An 18,077-nucleotide genomic window follows, 5' to 3' on the forward strand; every position below is an offset into this window, starting at 1 on the left:
ACATTCCTTTTTTAATACATATGACTCACGCTAAGGCAGGCCCTGGGAAGCACAAATGAAGGGTACAGTATATTTAAAACGTAGGACATGTACCTTTAATTTTTTCATGTCCTGGTATTAAAAATCTGTTTAATTCATTTTTTACCACTGTATCTGTATGGTAGGTTAACTTTACCTATTACAACCTATAAGTGTAACGTCCAATTAAGAAGAGATGGGAGGCCCAAGTTTGGTGTCTCTGGAATCACAGTTTAAAATCCTAACTTATGTTAAAGTTAGTTTTTAAATTGTAATTCTTAAAATGCCACTTTTAGAAAGTTGCCATTGTCTTTCTTTAGCCATTTGGTGCCAGCTGAAAACACATCTGGGGTGGGTGACAGCTGGACTTTGTGCCTTCCATCCGGACAGACACACTCAAAGGGAGCTAAGGTGGGACTGATGGGCCACTCTGGGCAGGATGTGAGGGAGAAGCTGAATCTTACACCTAAATGGGCTGGGGTCTGTCCCCATACAAAGACGTGCATACCCCCTGTAGTGAGTCTGTAGCCAGGGCAGGTCTCTCTACTGGGCCCCTGACACCACAAACTCGTTGGGCCTCAGGATATTCTCCTAGAAAGAAGGACTACTGTGCTGCTGAAAGGACTGTCACTCTGCTGTACTCTGCTGGACTACCGATCTGCTGTGCTGTCCTGAAGTCCTCTTGCCAGGGTGGGACAAGGACTGAATCTGCATCTCTCAAACCTAGAACCAGAGTGGCTCAAAGGTCTTGTCTGCTTGCCTCCAGTTGGAAGTATCAGGGACATCAAAGACTTCACTTCACTTATAAACAGCACCTGGACTCTGCCATCTGAGAGTTTTCCCCTGCCAACTGGTGCCATTCCAGTCCTGGGCCCTTGGAAGCCACCGCAAAAACCTGGAACACCCAGCCCCTCCACCTCAGGCTATACCCTTCACTAACCCAATTCAAGAAGGACCTCAAGACCTGGCTCTTCGACTGAACCTCAGCGCACAGTAGGACCTTAAGCCCCCCCAGCACCTTGAGACTCTAGCAGGTGAGTAGCTGTGCTTAAAAAATATTGATTGATTGATTGATTGAAAGTGGGTACAAAGTGCTGCAACCTCTTAAATCCATGCATCGGAAATGGCTCATCTCCCTCGATGCTGGGGGTTCGACGGCGTGGCCGAACTGAGGTACTATTTCATGGGGTCAAGGCTAGTCTCTGTATCTGACCCACACTTCATCATCGTCAGCCTGAACTTTTGGATCTGTCCTGGTCACGCACAACCTGACTGCTCTGTGCCAAGCTGCCAGAGGAAGAGCACAGGTTAATTTAGGGTGTGTATCTGACTTGCCCTGACTAGGATTGAGGTTCTTGGACAGGATGCAGGTTTTATTTACTTTCTGTACACGTCTGTGTAGTTCTTGCTGGGTGATTTCTGAAAATGTGTAAGCTCCTTCCTATCTTGGTATGAATCTTCTCTTTTCAGTGCGATCTAAAAAGAAACCTAACCTGCGCTCCTATATAAAATGATGAGGTAAGAACAGTAAACATGCACCAGAAAGACCATATATTATGTATGTGATTATCTCTAATGATAGTTCCAGAGAAAACATTTTGACAAACCCTTCTGACATTACCCATTTTTAAGTTTCTTACAGTTACTTTTTTCTCTAGTGAACTCCAAGAGCCTGGCTTTTGTTCCCCACACAAATCCTTTGCAGGTCAATTAAGATCCTTCCTCAATATTCGGAGTTATGAATTGTTTGATTATGTGGCCGTAGTGATAGTTTTCATGGTTAAACAATCGTGGCATTCTTGTATCGTTAATTTTAGTCCATTAAGCCTCTTGTACAAAATACATTTAAAGTTGCGTGAAAGAACTAAAAGAGCAATTCTGCTATATCAAGGCTCTTTTTGACTCATACAGTACAGCCGGCTCATTGATTTCAGATACACGTCAGAAGGATTAACTATATGCACCAGCTCTGCTCGTGTTCAGTCTAGACAGAACGTGGAAAATATATATTCTTCCTAATCTCACTGATCCCAATCTGATTTAATTGAAAAGTGAATTCACTTAATTTTAAATAGCTATTTTTCCTCTCAAATCCGGAGCTGCCTAATTAAAGAATCTCACATTGCCCTTAATCTTCCTCTCAGTCTCTGTCACCACATTTTTCAAGCAAGGCGCAGAAAATCAATCATGCTTGTGCTGTAGCTCGCACATGCAGGAACTCCCGTGTAGTCTCACTTTAAGGTGCTTCTATAAGTTTGTACTTGTCGGGTACAGCTTTTCCAAGTTTTAGGTGCAACACTAGGGCTCTATGGTCATACATACTGACGTGAAACACAAGATGCATCTGAATTTCATTAGTCTCTGATCACCCTGAATTTCTGAAAATGATCACTGCTTTCTAGAAGAAAAGCAATCACAACATTTTAAAGTGATCTAATGTATGTAAAATACCTGGGAATGATTTCTGAATATATTATAGTGTCCAGGCGCCCAAGTAAGAATATTATATTTACAATTCTACATCAAATAATTATTTTCCATATTGATGTGAAACGGTATGGCTCAAGTTATACATCTTTTCAATGAGAACTTGCACTTCAGTGTCTCCTCCATGGTGGCTCTTGTTCTGATGTTGGTCTTTTGGGACAACAAACAGTAAAAGAGCTGTCACCAAGGCAATTAGATGCCCCTATCTTTGTTGTAGGTTGGAGTGTGTATTGCAGGGGCAGCATGTGTACCTGCTTGAGTGCTTGATTTGTGAATGAAAGAGTGCCAGTGTCCGAAGCTCTGCTCAGAAGCCTGGGGCTGGTTCTATTAAATGTCAGAGCCCTGAATCCCAAGGCTGGTAGCCTTAAATACACCTCATGCCTGTTTAATGCACTACCAGACAGTTTCTGCCCCTTTATCTTACTCTTGCAAGTTCCTGCTTTCTTCCTTTGATGACGGTTTTAACGGTTTTGCCACCTTACCCTTCCTCCGTCCTTCTGATCTGTGTGTTTTCACTCTCTTGCACTCTGTAAATATCTGATGCAGAAAAATAAGTCCAAGTTCCCAAAAATGAGGACCAGTGCCCTTCACCAGCAGCAACTGGCTGAAATTAATCACTGCCCTCCATGTACAAAGAGCATAGAGTATGCCGGCAGCTATGTAACCATTCTACGGTAGGGATATGTCCTTCAGTACAATGGCTACTGAGGTAGCCTAGTGGCATCATGGCCAGAGACAAACTAATAAGCCATTGCACTACATATGTGATCCATTTGAGGACTGCTGTCAGTACATAACTCCACCGTTGTGGATTGTATGCTACTAGGAACAGGAGAGTATTGCAATTGCTAGAGCTGCCTACTGTCTGCCAAATATGTGTGCTGGTTTCCTTTTTAACTGCCTGGGTGCATACTCGGTCCACCATGAATCAACAGGATCTCTTCAAATGTAACCTTCTCAGGGGTATATTCACTGGAACGGGTGCTAAACATCACCAAAAAATGCTAACGCACCTCCAGAATAATGTGAAAAGCACAAACAATCGGAAACACTCCGACAACAAGAAGGCAGCAATGCACACCGCAGGTGGGAGGCCAGCGCCACACCAGGAGCCGGATGACATGGTGGAAATGGTGTCCACCACATCTCTCTGGAGACGGTGGCAGGATTCGGGGACCAGAAACTGCCCAAAACAGACACAACAACAACAGGGAGAGGAACCAGCAGGAACCGAGGGGATGGGGGGGAGATGGGCCCAGTGGCATACATGTATAATTAAGCACTGCACAACTTCAGACAAACCATGCCCAAGAGTAACAACACCAACCAAGAGCACAAGTCACACAACCGTAACATCACACCGCTGAACAAGCACAGAAGTAAAAACAACACTGCCTGAAAGGGAGAAGGGTGAGCCAAATCAGAGCTGATGGGACATCTCACACGCAATGCAGCACACACACATAGGAAGCAGAGCACCCCAACCTCGAACACAATGTGGCACAAACACCAACATTTGCACAACCGAACACAGGACACAAGTGGACCCGCCTGGTGCCGGTAAACGGCCATACACATCCGGCTAAGCGTGAAACAGGGAAATGACAATGCACAAGTACAAACCCACAGTCCTGATGTGGTAGCAATGCACATATGACAGGGAGCCAGAGAGTCTGTGACACACACATTGGCATACAAATCATGACACAACACAGTTGGAGACAAGTGAAAGTGTAGAAACGTTATCAACAAGTGTGTGTCTGTATGGCCAAGAGAAGTACCACGATATGCAGACCAATGCAGCAGCATGTCTGAATGAGGAATGTAGGTAGGAAAGCACCCATGTTCACCTCGGGGGAGTGCATCACCAACACAAGTCAGTACCAACCCACGTCGGTTGTCCGTGCATGGGTCATGAGTTCAGGCCAATGCAGCCATGTCCACTGTCGTCTTGGGACATGTCACCAGAGTCACAACATGCAACCAAGCGTCGGGACATGTGCAATGGGTCATATCCAGTTGTGGCTGCAGGTACCTTGTCACTCGTCCATGAACACGAGTGCAGCTGCGTAGGCCAACATCTCCAATGAGCGATCGTCGTCCACCACATCTGACATGTCGCCGAAGTAATCCATCAGCTGATGCAGACAGATGTGCTGACTCCAACCACTGGCCCCAATGTGCACCAAAGTCCAATCAGGTAGTGGCTCAATGTGCTCACTGCACACGAGGACTCGTGCAATCTCTCAGGTCCAATGACCAGCCTGCATGCCAAACATCCATGCATGCCACAAGCGGGCATCACAGTGACACTGCTGGATGTGTGCCAACAGGGGATGCACACACACGTCATAATCCAGGTCAGCTACCATTACGTTGGAGAGGCAGACTTCCATGGACCACTCGAATATGCACAAGTGACAATGCAACACAGTCTGAACGCAGGTGACGTCCGTTAGGCGGACGAATACCGGCAACTGATCCGCAAGACGGCCAAGTGCAGTGCCCCCAGTATATGCAGCAGAAATACACGGTACAGGTCCACGTGACTTGATCCAAGCATGTGTCCGGGATGGTCTGCCATTGTGTCAGTGGCTCTGCTAGAAGCGGCACTGGCTTGCCCTGCGCCAGTCCTGTGGATGAAATGGCACAGCTCCGCGCAATGAGCAGTGTCTGTGTGCAACGGGTGTAAGCCTGGGGTGGGTGGGAGTACGTGTGAAGGCCATTTAACGCACGCCAACTACAACCAAGGACTACTGCTTGTGGGATGTGTACAAGTGGGTCTCACTTCGGGCAATGTGGAGTGTTCGAGTCGCAAGCAAATGCTATTGTATCTGTCAGGGGGTGCTGGCCACATGCCATTTTCTGCTCGGAGCTGCAGATGTGCTACCACCTGATAGTTCACACAAAGGACCTTTCATCCCTACAGTAAGTTCACCATCTGCATGCATACAGGAAATGCATGGGGCCTGGCGTGGGTGTGGTAGGATGTCTGCGACCCTGGAAACACTGTGACCCTGGCCTTTGAAGGTGTGCCACGTGAGTGTAGGCAAATGGACCAGACAGGGTGGACACAGGTGTACATCCCATGACTGGATGTGATTGTGCTGCCAATGAGGCCTGGCAACTGACTCATGCATCTGCAGGGCTGATACACATAATACTTGGCATGCATGTGTCAAGACCCCGAGTGGTTTTGCGCTCCTACATGTCCCCGTTCGTGCTGGCCCACCCTCCTGGTGAATGCTACATTGCAACATTGACTACTGTGGCCCTGGTGGCGACTACACCCCAATACAGAGACACACTTACCATACTTCCTGCCCAAGTCCAGGTCCAAGCCACGCCCTGCACCCTCTGCCGAATCAGCATACCCCTGCGCTGACCTGACGTACGTCGGACCAGCACACGCCGCTTGTGCATGCAGGGGGTGTGTGCAAAGCTACATGTGCAGAGTCACTGTCAACGCTGAGGTGACATGGTAACGTCCCCTGAAGACAGCACACTGTGATGTTGCAGGGCCCGTGCCCATTATGCTGACACAATGATAACACAAAAAAACCTTGCTCAGAAGGTGTGAATGGCTATAGGCATGTACGCACAGTCACATTTATCAGCAGGCACACATACTGAGTGACACCTGTGTTGGATGTGTGTGGGGTGTGTGCACACCAGCCAGCAAGGGCTGCCTGGTACAGTCAGGAATCGACAAAAGTGTACATCGCAAATCACACATCCATTCATCCATAAATGGCCCCATGAATTGTGCTGCACAGAGTTAGTGGCCCCGGATGCACAGCGTTCTGCATGGGCCTACCGCCAAGAGACGCTGACTTGCGGGGAACTGGGGCAGGGTCACGAGTGCAGAGCAGGTTTTCATAGATGGACAGTGGGAGGTGTACGCCCAGTGCATGATGGAGAGGGCAGGACCACGCTGAAACAGTCACTATGGTGGAGATTAATGGAACTGACACATGTCGGACACCAAGTCCGGTCCAGCCAGATGAAGATGCAGATAACCACCATGGCTGTTAGGAGATGCCACCTTCGATGAGGCGTGTCCAATGGTGTGGACACCTCCACATGTTACCCAAGACACAGTTCCACATGTGTGACCTACTTGACCGCAGTGTAGGCCTGAGGTGCCGGTCAGAACAGGCCATTCATAGAGTGTCGCTGGCTTAGGTTGGATGGCCCAACCGGCCTGCGTAGTTCAGGTTCAGTGGTACCACGGGGCACGGACTTACGGTGAACAGGGTTGCTGGCACCAGGTCAGTCGTTGATAGTGTTCGATCACCTCCGTGACTCTGATCTGTCTTTCTTCTGGACTGAGCCGCATCTTCCTCTTACTCCTCTCCGTGCATTCACTGTGTGGATTCTGTCATTCCTGATTCGTGACTAAGCGCTGGATGTGGGACCTAGTGGTGCATAGGGTAGGCCTGAGCCCTCATCCACGTGTGGCGGGCTGGCGTTGAACAGGGTTAGTGGCACCACGTGTCGCAGGCCTGTCATATGGAATTATGTCTCACTGATCGAAGGGAGTCTGGTGCTGTGGTCGCTGCCAAGGACTTTGGGTCACTGTCCCACATATGGGACCTATAGGGCCAAAGCAGAGGTCGCGGGACTGGTGCTTGGAGCTTGCACTGGCACGGGTGGGCCTTCCTTGACACACGCCGGTGTAGGCAGGTGAGTGGTGCCTTGTTGGTGCGCTGGGGCAGGCATGACGGGTCTGGGGACCAGCGGCCCGGGGTGCAGCAGGTGCTCAGGGATGCAGGCCCGGCCACGCTCGGCGCAGGATTCGTGGCGGGCTGGGAGGCGCCACCCTGGCTGAGGCGTGGTCCATTCCAAATGAGAACCAAGACCAGTGCAACGGGCTTTTTGTTCACACCCCTATGCCGGCCTGGCGTACAGCGGTCCAACGCACTGCGCACGTGCATGCAGGGGCGGACATAACGTGTGACATTTCCGTGTTCTGCCCCACAGTCTGTGGGGACATGTTAGCATCCACTGGCCACCACACTCCATGCACGAGTTGCTCTCCACATGGCAATTTCCGGGGTCTGCACCCTGTGGTCTGTCCGGCACCTCCATGCCACACCTGGCATTGGGTAGGTTCACATTCCTTAATCACTTGCCGCTCTCGCACATGCCTGCTCCATGCCTCTCCTCACAACCCTACTATTGTGTGTCTGTGGTGCCATGGCGTGGCTGGGTTATGGGCATGGCAAGGCTGGATTCCCAATGGAGTCGTGTCTGGTTAGTTGGCATGTTGTGTGTCCTGTTGGATGTAGTTGCGCTGCGTGCCCATTGGCAGTGTCATCAGTTGCAAAACTGTGGGCGGCTGGTGCATTTCAGGTGGGTCCGCTGTCTTTGTGTACGCTGTCTCTGTGGTGTTTCCGGGGGGATGGGTCCTGGGGGTGGTGGCGGGCCTGGGGTGGTTGCGGTGGGTGTTGTGGTCCTCCGCGATGCATGATCATTGTCTCCAAGGCATCTGTGGGTCTTCAGATGTGGCTCTTGGCTGGGCTCTCTTTTATATTGCAGGTAGTCTTCCTGCTTTACACCAGCAATAGGCAGGCGTTAATTCCCTGCTGCTACCGCGGCTTATCGCCTGTTTTTGTTTCACATCGCAGATCTGGCAGTTCATTGTGAAAGTGTTTTTCTGTGTGTTTTTGCATGGGAACGCCTATACTGCATCTCATTAGGATTATTTGGTGGAGATACATTTTGGGGCAGTTGTCGCGGGAATACAGGCGATGTCTGCAGTTTGCACCAGCTTGTGAATGGGGTGTTAAATCTATCTCCACATTTAATGCATTAAGGTGGTGATAAATCGGAGTTGAGTCCTTGTGAATATCCCCCTTAGTGTTTTGGTAGAGGCCAAGCACAATGTAATGTAAAATGTGTTCTATAAAGTGTGCAATTACCCAAAGGTGTCTTAGCGCTAATGGTTAGGCAGCAGCTTAATTTAATCATAGAGCGTACCTAACTATTTCAGCAAAAATCCATGTTTTTAACTGTTTTCTAAACTGCAGCAGATTTGACTGAGATCTCAAAGTTGAAGGCAAGGAGTTCCAGAGTTTACCTGCACCAAAGGAAAAGGTTCTCCTGCCCCATCAAGCTTTGTTTATTCTGTTGACAGTTGCCAGGCTGGCTAGCCTGGATCTGAGGATTCGATTAGGAGAGTGCCATAAAAAGAATTTTTAAAATATTCTGGCCTAGTCCGTTGCAGGGCCTTATGAACCGGACACAGTGCCCTTGAAACACTTGAGTGATAGGGGGAAATTTAGGGACTTCCAAAATCAATCTGGCAGCTGCATTTTGCAGGGATTGGAGTTTTTTCACTGGTTGCTTTTGTGTACCAAGGTACAGGGAATTGTAGTAGTATGTAAGTGAGTTGACAGGTGCCAATGTCACTGTTTTTTTGTAGCTCCACCAGAAGGAAAGGGAAAATCTTCTTTAGCGTCCGAAGCACGAAAAAGCATGACAATGCAGTTTGGTTAATTTTCTCAGAGAAATATAATTTGGTATAAAAAATTATGCCCACAAGGCTTACAGTTAAAGATCAATATTAAAAACAATAAGGGACGTAGCTAAGCATGGACCAAGATGGCAGTGTTTTGAATGACCTCTAGCTTGTGCTCCCAAATCAGGAAGCATCCTGCCTCTAATGAAGTTGGGAGGGACTCATCACTGCTGCTGCCAGGATCGAAAACATCTCATTGCAGCTCGACAATGACACATCACCTACATCAGAAGGGTTCTACGGCAACGCATCCCTGAAACAAGGTACTGTTTCAAGGGGCCAAAGCTAGTCCCTATATCCGACCCACTCTCCTTCGTGGTCAGCCTGAACTTGTGGATTTATCCTAGTCAAGCACGATCGGATAGCTGAACTGAGGATAATAGCAACAGTGGAATGGTGCTCTGGGTGATTAGCCAGGTATCAGCTTTGAACTGAAAAGATGAATGGAGAGGCTACCTCCTAAATTGAGAGGCCCTGAACTACCGACTCCTCATGCTGTGCTTTCCCTCATCACTTGAGCTCTATGGAGTTCCGGCAGATTTATGTGGTCTAGCGGTATGGAACACCAGCTGGAGCAGCCCTAAAGTGGAGAGACATGGGAATGTGCTGTTGCAGGGAAGGACCCAGACAGGGTACGGGGGCACACGTTTTTACTGGTTAGCTTAGGGCATGTGTGGAGGGAGGCAGGATGGACAGGGAGCCTGGGAGGTTGCTTAAGAATGCATAGTGGGGGAGTGAAGCAGAGAGTACTGTTCCTCTTCAGCCTACTGATACAATAATGCTTGTAAACCTGGCTTTCGATGGAGATGTTGAGAAAGGCTTGGAGTGGAGACAGATCGGTCACAATCAACAAAGTTACTTAAGCACTAAATCAGAGAATTAAAAATTGAGAGATTGCTGATTAAAGATGAACAATGGTGAGATTCAAACTTGTGACTGAACTGTCCATAAACAGACACTCTGGGCCTACCAACTGACAATAATTGTGACTGAGCTTGGAGTCTCAGTGAAACCCAGGTGATTTGCAATAAGGGCACAGTGATATTGTAATTTGATTTGAGTCAGAAACCAACCATTGGCTGAAAAAAGTGTGGACACCCCGAACACATACAACTATTGAGGCAGACTAGTGACTGGCTTAACATCATGGGCAGAGATAGATTACTGGCACATTGCAAAGCAAAGAAACTTGAAAATAAGCATTCCTAAGTTTTCTACTTGACATCCTTGCCATGGATTTTCCCCTCTTTTTCCCGTCAGTCCTCCTGTTTTTGCTGACATAGTTTTTGCAAACCTGAATCCGCCCTAAGGGTCCAGGTCCTGAGGAGTACCACTTGGTGGATCAGGAACTCACTACAGCAGAGGCCAGCAGGCTAAGACAGGTCCAGCCAGCCTGTCAGCTGGGCAGCTGCAGGGAGGTCTCTGAAGCTTGTTATGTTCATGTGCACAGGACTAACATTTGGGCATATCTGTCCCACTTACGACATCACGCTGAAGCATACAAAAACATGCAAGATGAGAAAAAATGTAAATTAACCTCATCCCCTGATAATTACTCAGGAGCACATCCCAATCAATCATTATTTTGCACATCATGCCATCTGTTTGAAACCTGCTGTATGCAAATCAGTCTTGACATTGCTCCATTAGAAGCAGTCTGACCCAAAAAGTCAGGCCAGGTCCTCCTCGAACTGGCAGACAAGCTACTCAAGACCAGTTTTTACTGTATTAAGGCTCATCAGTCTAACTTGGTTCCAGTGGCATGGGACCAAAGTCTGGGCATCCTTATCGCACTTAGGGTATCGCACTGAAGAATCTGCATATGACTAGGTCCAAACTGAGGTGGTAGGTCGTGCAAACTAACGATGGACTGGGATACGGCCTGAGTAATTACCAGTACCTGAGACCAAGTCAGTATTACACCCATCACTTTTTTGTAGACGGCAATGCGACTCCCTAAGTGAGATGGATACGCCCAAATGTGGGTCCCTTGCCACTGTAACCAAGCTGTACCCGACTGATGAACCCTAATAAAGAAGAAACCAGTGTTGAGTTGCTTTTCTTCTGGCTCAGGGAGGATTTGGCCTGGCAATTTAGGCTGCACTGTTCTTATTGGAGCAGGGTCAAGACTGATTCGCATATGACTGGGTCAAAACTATTGTAGCGTGGTGTGCAAAATAACGGCAGACTGGGATGTGGCCGGAGTACTTACCAGTGGCTAAGATTGATTTAAGTATTCCATCCATCATTTTTTGTAATAATTTAGGCCTATTGTAATAACAAAGTCAGCTGAAATGACAATCTCCATTATGCATTACATTGTTTTTAATATGCTTGCATACAGAATGTAGGCATCCTCAGAATGTTATGGGCAAACTCAAATTGAAATGTGTTTCCTGCAAAGCCCACTGTAGTTTTCCCTATGTTACCCTAATTGTGCACGTTGGAGGGCTCATTTTCTTTAGCACAAGTTGCTATATAAAAACACTTTTGAGCCACACTGTAGTTTTATACGGAACCTGCCTATGTTTGCTTGTTCTGTTCTTTTCCTGAGATTTAGTTTGAACTTCCAAGACAAGGTCAAACACTAATACCTCTTGTTATTCTCTCTGGTCAGGCACTAGCACCTAGACACAACACGAGAATGTAGCTGATGTTTATGAACAGACATGTTTTGTCATATAACTGAGCACAAGAGTTAAAAATACACACTTTTGAGCGAAGGTTCTGAGGCAAGATTGCTACTTCAGCTAAGATGTAGAACCTCCATCTGTGTATTTTAAGGAACAGGGTGCGCCAGTTATCCCTGAGATCTTTTATATATAGTCATCTAGCTTCAGTAGAAGGGATGGGGTTTAGGATATTCTGTTTTATAAAATGAAAGTGCTTTTTATGATCTATTGTGTATTGAGCCGACCACACTAACAGTATTTTAGTGTGCATTTGTTTTCTAATTGCGGCACGAATACTGCATTTTTGGACACAATAGTTTGAATAAATATTCTAAACTTCCTTCATGTGTCTTGTTTATTTTATTGTGGACAGGTACAAGTGAGAGAGCGAAAAGGTTTGTCCTGTTATCACGATCCCTGAGAGGATCGAGAGTGTTGTGTTCTGAGGTGCCAATTCACTTGTTTTTCTGGTAAGGTTAGGAGGGCAAGTGAGGTACTATAGCTAGTCGGACTCGGCCTCATAGATTGTGTGGAGTTATGATGACTCTACATGCCGATGGTCTATGATCTTAAGCATTGTTCTGTTCCTGAGCAAAATCCCTGTAAGAAAACATGTTTGATACTCAGTTGAGTCAATGCCTGGAGGGACTTCACCTAAACAAGCCAATGACTGAAGAGGGCTGGTAGTAAGCCCCTTCTATATTTTATAAGTCATATATAGTTGTGTGTTTTATGTGTGTTGTGCATTGTGCTGAAATGAGTTCTCAAACAGGCATCCACATTTGTCTGTAGCCAGTTGCTAAAAAGAAAAAGAATAAAGAGAAAGAGGAATAATGTCTAAAAATAAAATGTAAGTTTGCAAGGAAGAAAACTTAAGGTGGTAAGGTGGAAGGAGAAATCAGTTTCCCTCATGCTACCAGATTTAAGCTTCCAGAAAAGTATTGTCTGTCATCGCCTTTCAAATCTAGCAATATTACCAAAGTATCCACCAATTTAATGTAATGGTTATGTTTTGAATTCAAGCATCTAGTTTATACGAAGGTGGTCCGTGTTGACTGTTTTCTTGGATAATAATTTTGACACAAAGTTGTCACATCTTAGATATTCCTAAAGCAAATTGCCATTAAAGCGAAAGATAATTAAAATGTAAAGAGCTTAATCAAAACCTCTATTCCCCAAATCAGATCAAAATGTTACGTCTCTTTGCCTCGAGTGCTCATTTGTTTTGTGTGTTAATCAAGCTTTTCGCTCCTCCACATATTGATAAACCCAACCTAATAATTTGGATTACATTTAAAGGACTATATAGCACAATATAAATCCTGACTCTGTATTATGTAATCCTGCTCTCTTATTTTTTCTATTAGCTCCAGAGGTGTTTCAGTCGTTTATGGATGGTGGGGCAGGATATTTATATCCCGTGGACTGGTGGTCGCTTGGAATTACCGCCTACGAATTACTACGGGGTTGGGTAAGAGGCTCACTTATATTAAGTTAAAAGCAGGAGAACATGTGTAATGTCTTATTCATGTAGATACTTTGCTTTTTCGTTTTTCTTCTGTATTCTTCAATGTACTTATTCATTTGGCCCAGCCATAAAGAAATCAACATATGTAATCACAAACCTCAAAATAGTTGCATTAATGTAAATGTTGTGACTTGATTCGTGTCAAGGCTGCTCTTGGTGGGGCTGTCTGCTATGTACTTAGCATCTTAATAACCTGTAACTAAGTCTTAATAACCTTCTTCATATAACCTTCTCTACAGCTACCTGGATGATCCCTTCCCTTACAACAGTAAACATAGTCGAACTTTAGTAATTATCAAGGCCTGTAATCACTTGTGTTGAATCTTTGCGAAGATGATGGGGAAACGTTCCATTACACTGTGATTCCACTGCAGTGTACAGTTGTAAATATTGCAAAACAGAACAACAACAACACACTTTTCCAAAAGGAATGATCATATTTGCATTTTTTTTAAATCATACTTGTGGAACTTCAGGTAAATTGGACCTTTTTAGCTTGCAGTTCTCAAATCATGCGCATGGTCATCAGCCGCAAAAGCAAGCACACTAAGTGAAGAATGCATTCAGAATGCTGTCACCAATCACAAAAGCTGGCACACTATTTGAAGAATACATTCAGAATGCTGTCACCAATCACAAAAGCTGGCACATTATTTGAAGAATACATTCAGAATGCTGTTCCCAATAACATAAGCTGGCATGTTATATGAAGAATACATTCAGAATGCTGTTTGTATCAGTGAGAACACAATTATGGGTGACGCATTTCCACTCATTTATAAACTTTAGAGGACTGATGGCACCAGAAAGCAAAGTTACCTCGGATTACAATTAGAATTCAAGCAGACAACAAGATGGCGAGCCTCGATCCGTTTAACTTTCCTATCTTTTAAGTTTCCCTTGGAGAAACCCCCCCAGATTATATGGATGTATACAGTAAGAAAATAAGAAGACCTAAATCGAACTGAAGATAATTTCTAAAAGTGTTATATAACAAACGTCACTTAACAATGCTCTTCAATTTTTAGGCAGTCATAACTTTTAATTTGATGACAGTTTCTGGCATTTATACATTTTGCAGTTTCTAATGCATCACAGTCTGCTAAAATGCCTTGATGGGATTGGCGAAGCAGAAGGCGGAGGATAGAGGAGGAAAAGGAGGTTAAGAAGAAGCCACAAATATAAACGGGTTGTAAATGGCTTCTGCCAGGGCCGCTATAAATCCATCAATCTTAAGAAAAAAGAATAGTCAGTGGAGCTGTCTTAGCCTGTTGCTTTTGTACGACTAGTTATTGCAGATAAAGCGAGATCCTATTATTAAAAAAGAGTTTTACCTGTCATCGTACATAGAGAAAGATAATGCAAGATTGATTGAGCTAGGAATTACTGCAGAAGAAGTCATATTTGAATTGTTGGGGTTTTTAAGATATCAAGAAAATAATAAAAGACAATAGAAATTAAAGATATGGCAATTTATGGTAACAAAGCAATATTTCCTTTTTCAGATGCTGGTAGGGAGTTGAATGATATAACTAAAGGAGACAATATTTTAAATATTTTCTTTTTAGCAATACGATCTGAATACGGAAATACTGTAGAGAAGTAAACAGTTTGTAGGTGCTAAATGAATGGCAAAGCAGAAGCGTCGCACTCATTTATAGTTTATCCAGGAACTTGTAAATTGATTCTTAATGGCCTCTAAGATGGTTTTTTTTTTTCTGGTTCATACATATACGTTTAAAGTATTAAAACTAGGAGCCAATGGTTACTACGAATTTTCTGAATTTCTATACTAGTCAAACTAGTCAGATGACTACATCTAAGCATTCATTATCTGTGTGCGATTTAATGTAGTTTTGTTTCTCAATTTTGTGTTATTTTTCTCATGTAAACCATTGTTACTGTCATCCAGAGGAGGTGGCAGAGTTTGGTTTCAGATCCAAACCAAGAAGGTATTGTCTATGATTTATTTAGTAGCTGTCTCTGTGCTGAAGCGAAATGTGATGCGTGATTGGTAGACTGTCAGGGGATGGTTGGTGTTAATTTGATCTTGTAATAAGCACACACTAACTTTTCACAATCTCACCTAGGAAGTACAGGTGAGTGATGGTCTGATAGCTCGCAAGATCATCATGGTCTAGAATGAGTTTCTTCTTGAGTAGGTTGCCTGACATCCTTTGAGAGCTTTCTCCGAAGATGTCTTGAGTGAGGGTACCTTGATGATGGCGAATGATGAATGATGAGTGAGAGAGAGACTCAGGAGAGGGCTTTGGTGAAAGATGAGGGTAAATATCTTCATTAGAGGAGGTTCTGAGGATGCTGCAGGCCTTGGTGGGGTCTGCACAAGACAACGGTTTGGAGAATTACCCTTTTGGGATGCAGCTCAAAGGAGGTTGAGTAAGAGTAGAAGCAGGCTTGGTGTTGTCAATGTCCTATCGGAATTTCTGTGTTTGTAGGTTTAGAGGGTCAGACAAGGAGCTGATGCAGTACTTGATTATCAACAACAAAGTGTAATCTCTCCAAGCGGTCATTTGGGGGCTCTAATGTGTTGCATATAATACATTGAATGAGATGGAATGATCTGAAGATAATTCCCCTGCTCAACCTCACAAGGATATTAGTTGTTTATTCCCAAACTCAAACCTGCGATTAACAACAGAACACTCAGCCATGGCAAACTAAATGTAATGTTTGATGCTATAATCAGCATGAATAGAATGAGGATTTAAGAGACCTTGCTTGCTGTTGAGAGTGGATTAAAATCCACATTCTCTAATTTATCAAATCTCTTAAAAATTAACCAGGCCTCTCAGCCCAGCAGAGCAGAGCTCCGGAGTAGACACCCCAAATGTATATAATTCAAGAGGGCTGTAGCAGGATCTGCGGATTCCCAATGACCTCATGCAGTAGTGCAACTTGTTGCTTAGGTCAGTATATGGCACATTGTGTTTCGTATTGTAGAATATTTTCATGTATGAATGGTGCGCTGGACATCACACACGTTGAAGTACAGCTAACATGGGCCACAAAACATATGTACCCGATTGTAATCACCGGCAATCAATGTGTAGTAGGCCATCTTTGATTCTATGGTGAAAGTTGGGCCAGTGTCTGATAATTACTCTGGTGTTGCTTATGGCATCTTCCTCTTCCTGTGATAACTGATTGCTGCACAACAGCAGTCTGGCTGATGCAGTGACATGGGAATTCCTCATAAGCATAAGTAGGTAAGAATTGATAGAACCAATAGGTCTCAAAGTGGAACCTCTTTAGTTTTGCCAATGCTTTTTTGGGGTAGATATCCACAATGAATGTGCAAACATCACATCAGCCACCCCTAAATGTGTTTGCTAAAACGTTGAATAACTTTGTGATGTACATACACACCCATTTGTGGATTATGGTATTGGTTAAATAAATTTGAAAAATGTCTCCACACATTAAAAAAGAAACAATTATCATTACATAAGCTAAATATCATCTAGAATCAATCAACATTGCAACAGAGTCAAATTGGGGCACAGCAATCTTCAAAATACAGAAAATAACAGCATTAGTGATCACGCTGTACCCAACTTACATATTAGTCTCATGTTGTGTTCATACATTGCGCAACATCAACACATATTCTACCAACATAAACACCCATGATTCATATACAGAAACTAATGCAAGGACTCGATAATAATTTAACAATCCCATATGATGCTTATAATCACTGATCTATGAACTATCAAATCCAAAGTAAATGAACTCCCAAATACAAGGCGTTTCATAGTGCCGCCCGTGATGTCATTCTCTTGCCTAATAAACTTATTTGTACTGTTTTGTTAATTATTCTTCAACCTGCTTCTCTGATTATAACAAGCCAAAGATGTCTTATCCAAAGGTTGTGCAAAATTGGTCAGCCACATAAAATATGCTCAAATGTCTCCCAATACATGCAGCAGAGAGGGCAGCATCTGTTTTTGCTAACAGTATCCCTCCATTGACCTTCGAATTATTAAATAGTAAGTTGAAAAGGTGAAAGCATAGAATTTTTTTCTCTTGCTAGCCATCAAGTTGGCATATACACACAGCCATACGCATTCACTGCACATGTACAAGTAAGCTGTGCTGTCTTCAGATCCTGAAGGAAGGTTTTCGAATAAATATGCCCAAGATGCACCTGACACAGAAGGAGACCCACTGGTGAAGGCCAGGCATGTGATCCGCAACCGTTACACCAAGAGCCTCAAATCACAGGTAGCATAAAAAGTACTATATGCACAGCATGAGCAAGGCAAAGAAAGCGACAGCTGATACCACCTAATGGGCGTGTCTCCAAACAGTAATAGCTTCTTTAAAAGAGAGAAGGAACACCTATGTATACACACTGGATGGAAAAGGAACACCAACAAGCATTAGGCAAAAAATAAAAGTATACATCACATACAGTAATCTTGGATTCACGCCAGCAATCTGTTAACAATCACTGTCCGCATGTCTCTCCAGTTGCTCGCCCCATTTGGTTGGTCAAAGTAGGTACAATAGTAATGGTCAAGGTCTATAGATTCAAAAAAACAATCAATGTAGTATATGCATATAATTATATAGGAAGCAAAAGATTGCTCAATCCAAAGTGTGCTTCACTTTTTATTCATTATTCAAGCACATTATTGCTTAAGTACCCAATTCAAGTCATTGAGTACCCGAATTGTATGGAGTAACTCTCAATTCAAACATCTAAGATACAGTATTCAATTACTTCATTGAATTACACAGTTGCCTTAAAGCATAATTCACATTTGATAATGTAAAATTTATCAGGAGAGAGCAGCACAGTAAATATCAAATCATCGTATTTCAA

General features: G+C 44.3%; 1 protein-coding gene across 1 annotated transcript in view; it reads left to right on the top strand.

Annotated features, from left to right (window-relative positions):
• Positions 1-18,077, top strand: part of STK32B (serine/threonine kinase 32B) — a 1,644,519-nt gene that overhangs the window by 1,187,730 nt on the left and 438,712 nt on the right. The window contains exon 7 of the mRNA XM_078678995.1: positions 13,068-13,171. Within this exon, the coding sequence (XP_078535121.1) occupies positions 13,068-13,171 (104 nt within the window). The remainder of the gene's footprint in view (positions 1-13,067; positions 13,172-18,077) is intronic.

This window comes from Lissotriton helveticus, chromosome 2_2 (genome assembly GCF_964261635.1).
Source record: "Lissotriton helveticus chromosome 2_2, aLisHel1.1, whole genome shotgun sequence".
NCBI classification, from domain to species: Eukaryota; Metazoa; Chordata; class Amphibia; order Caudata; family Salamandridae; genus Lissotriton; species Lissotriton helveticus.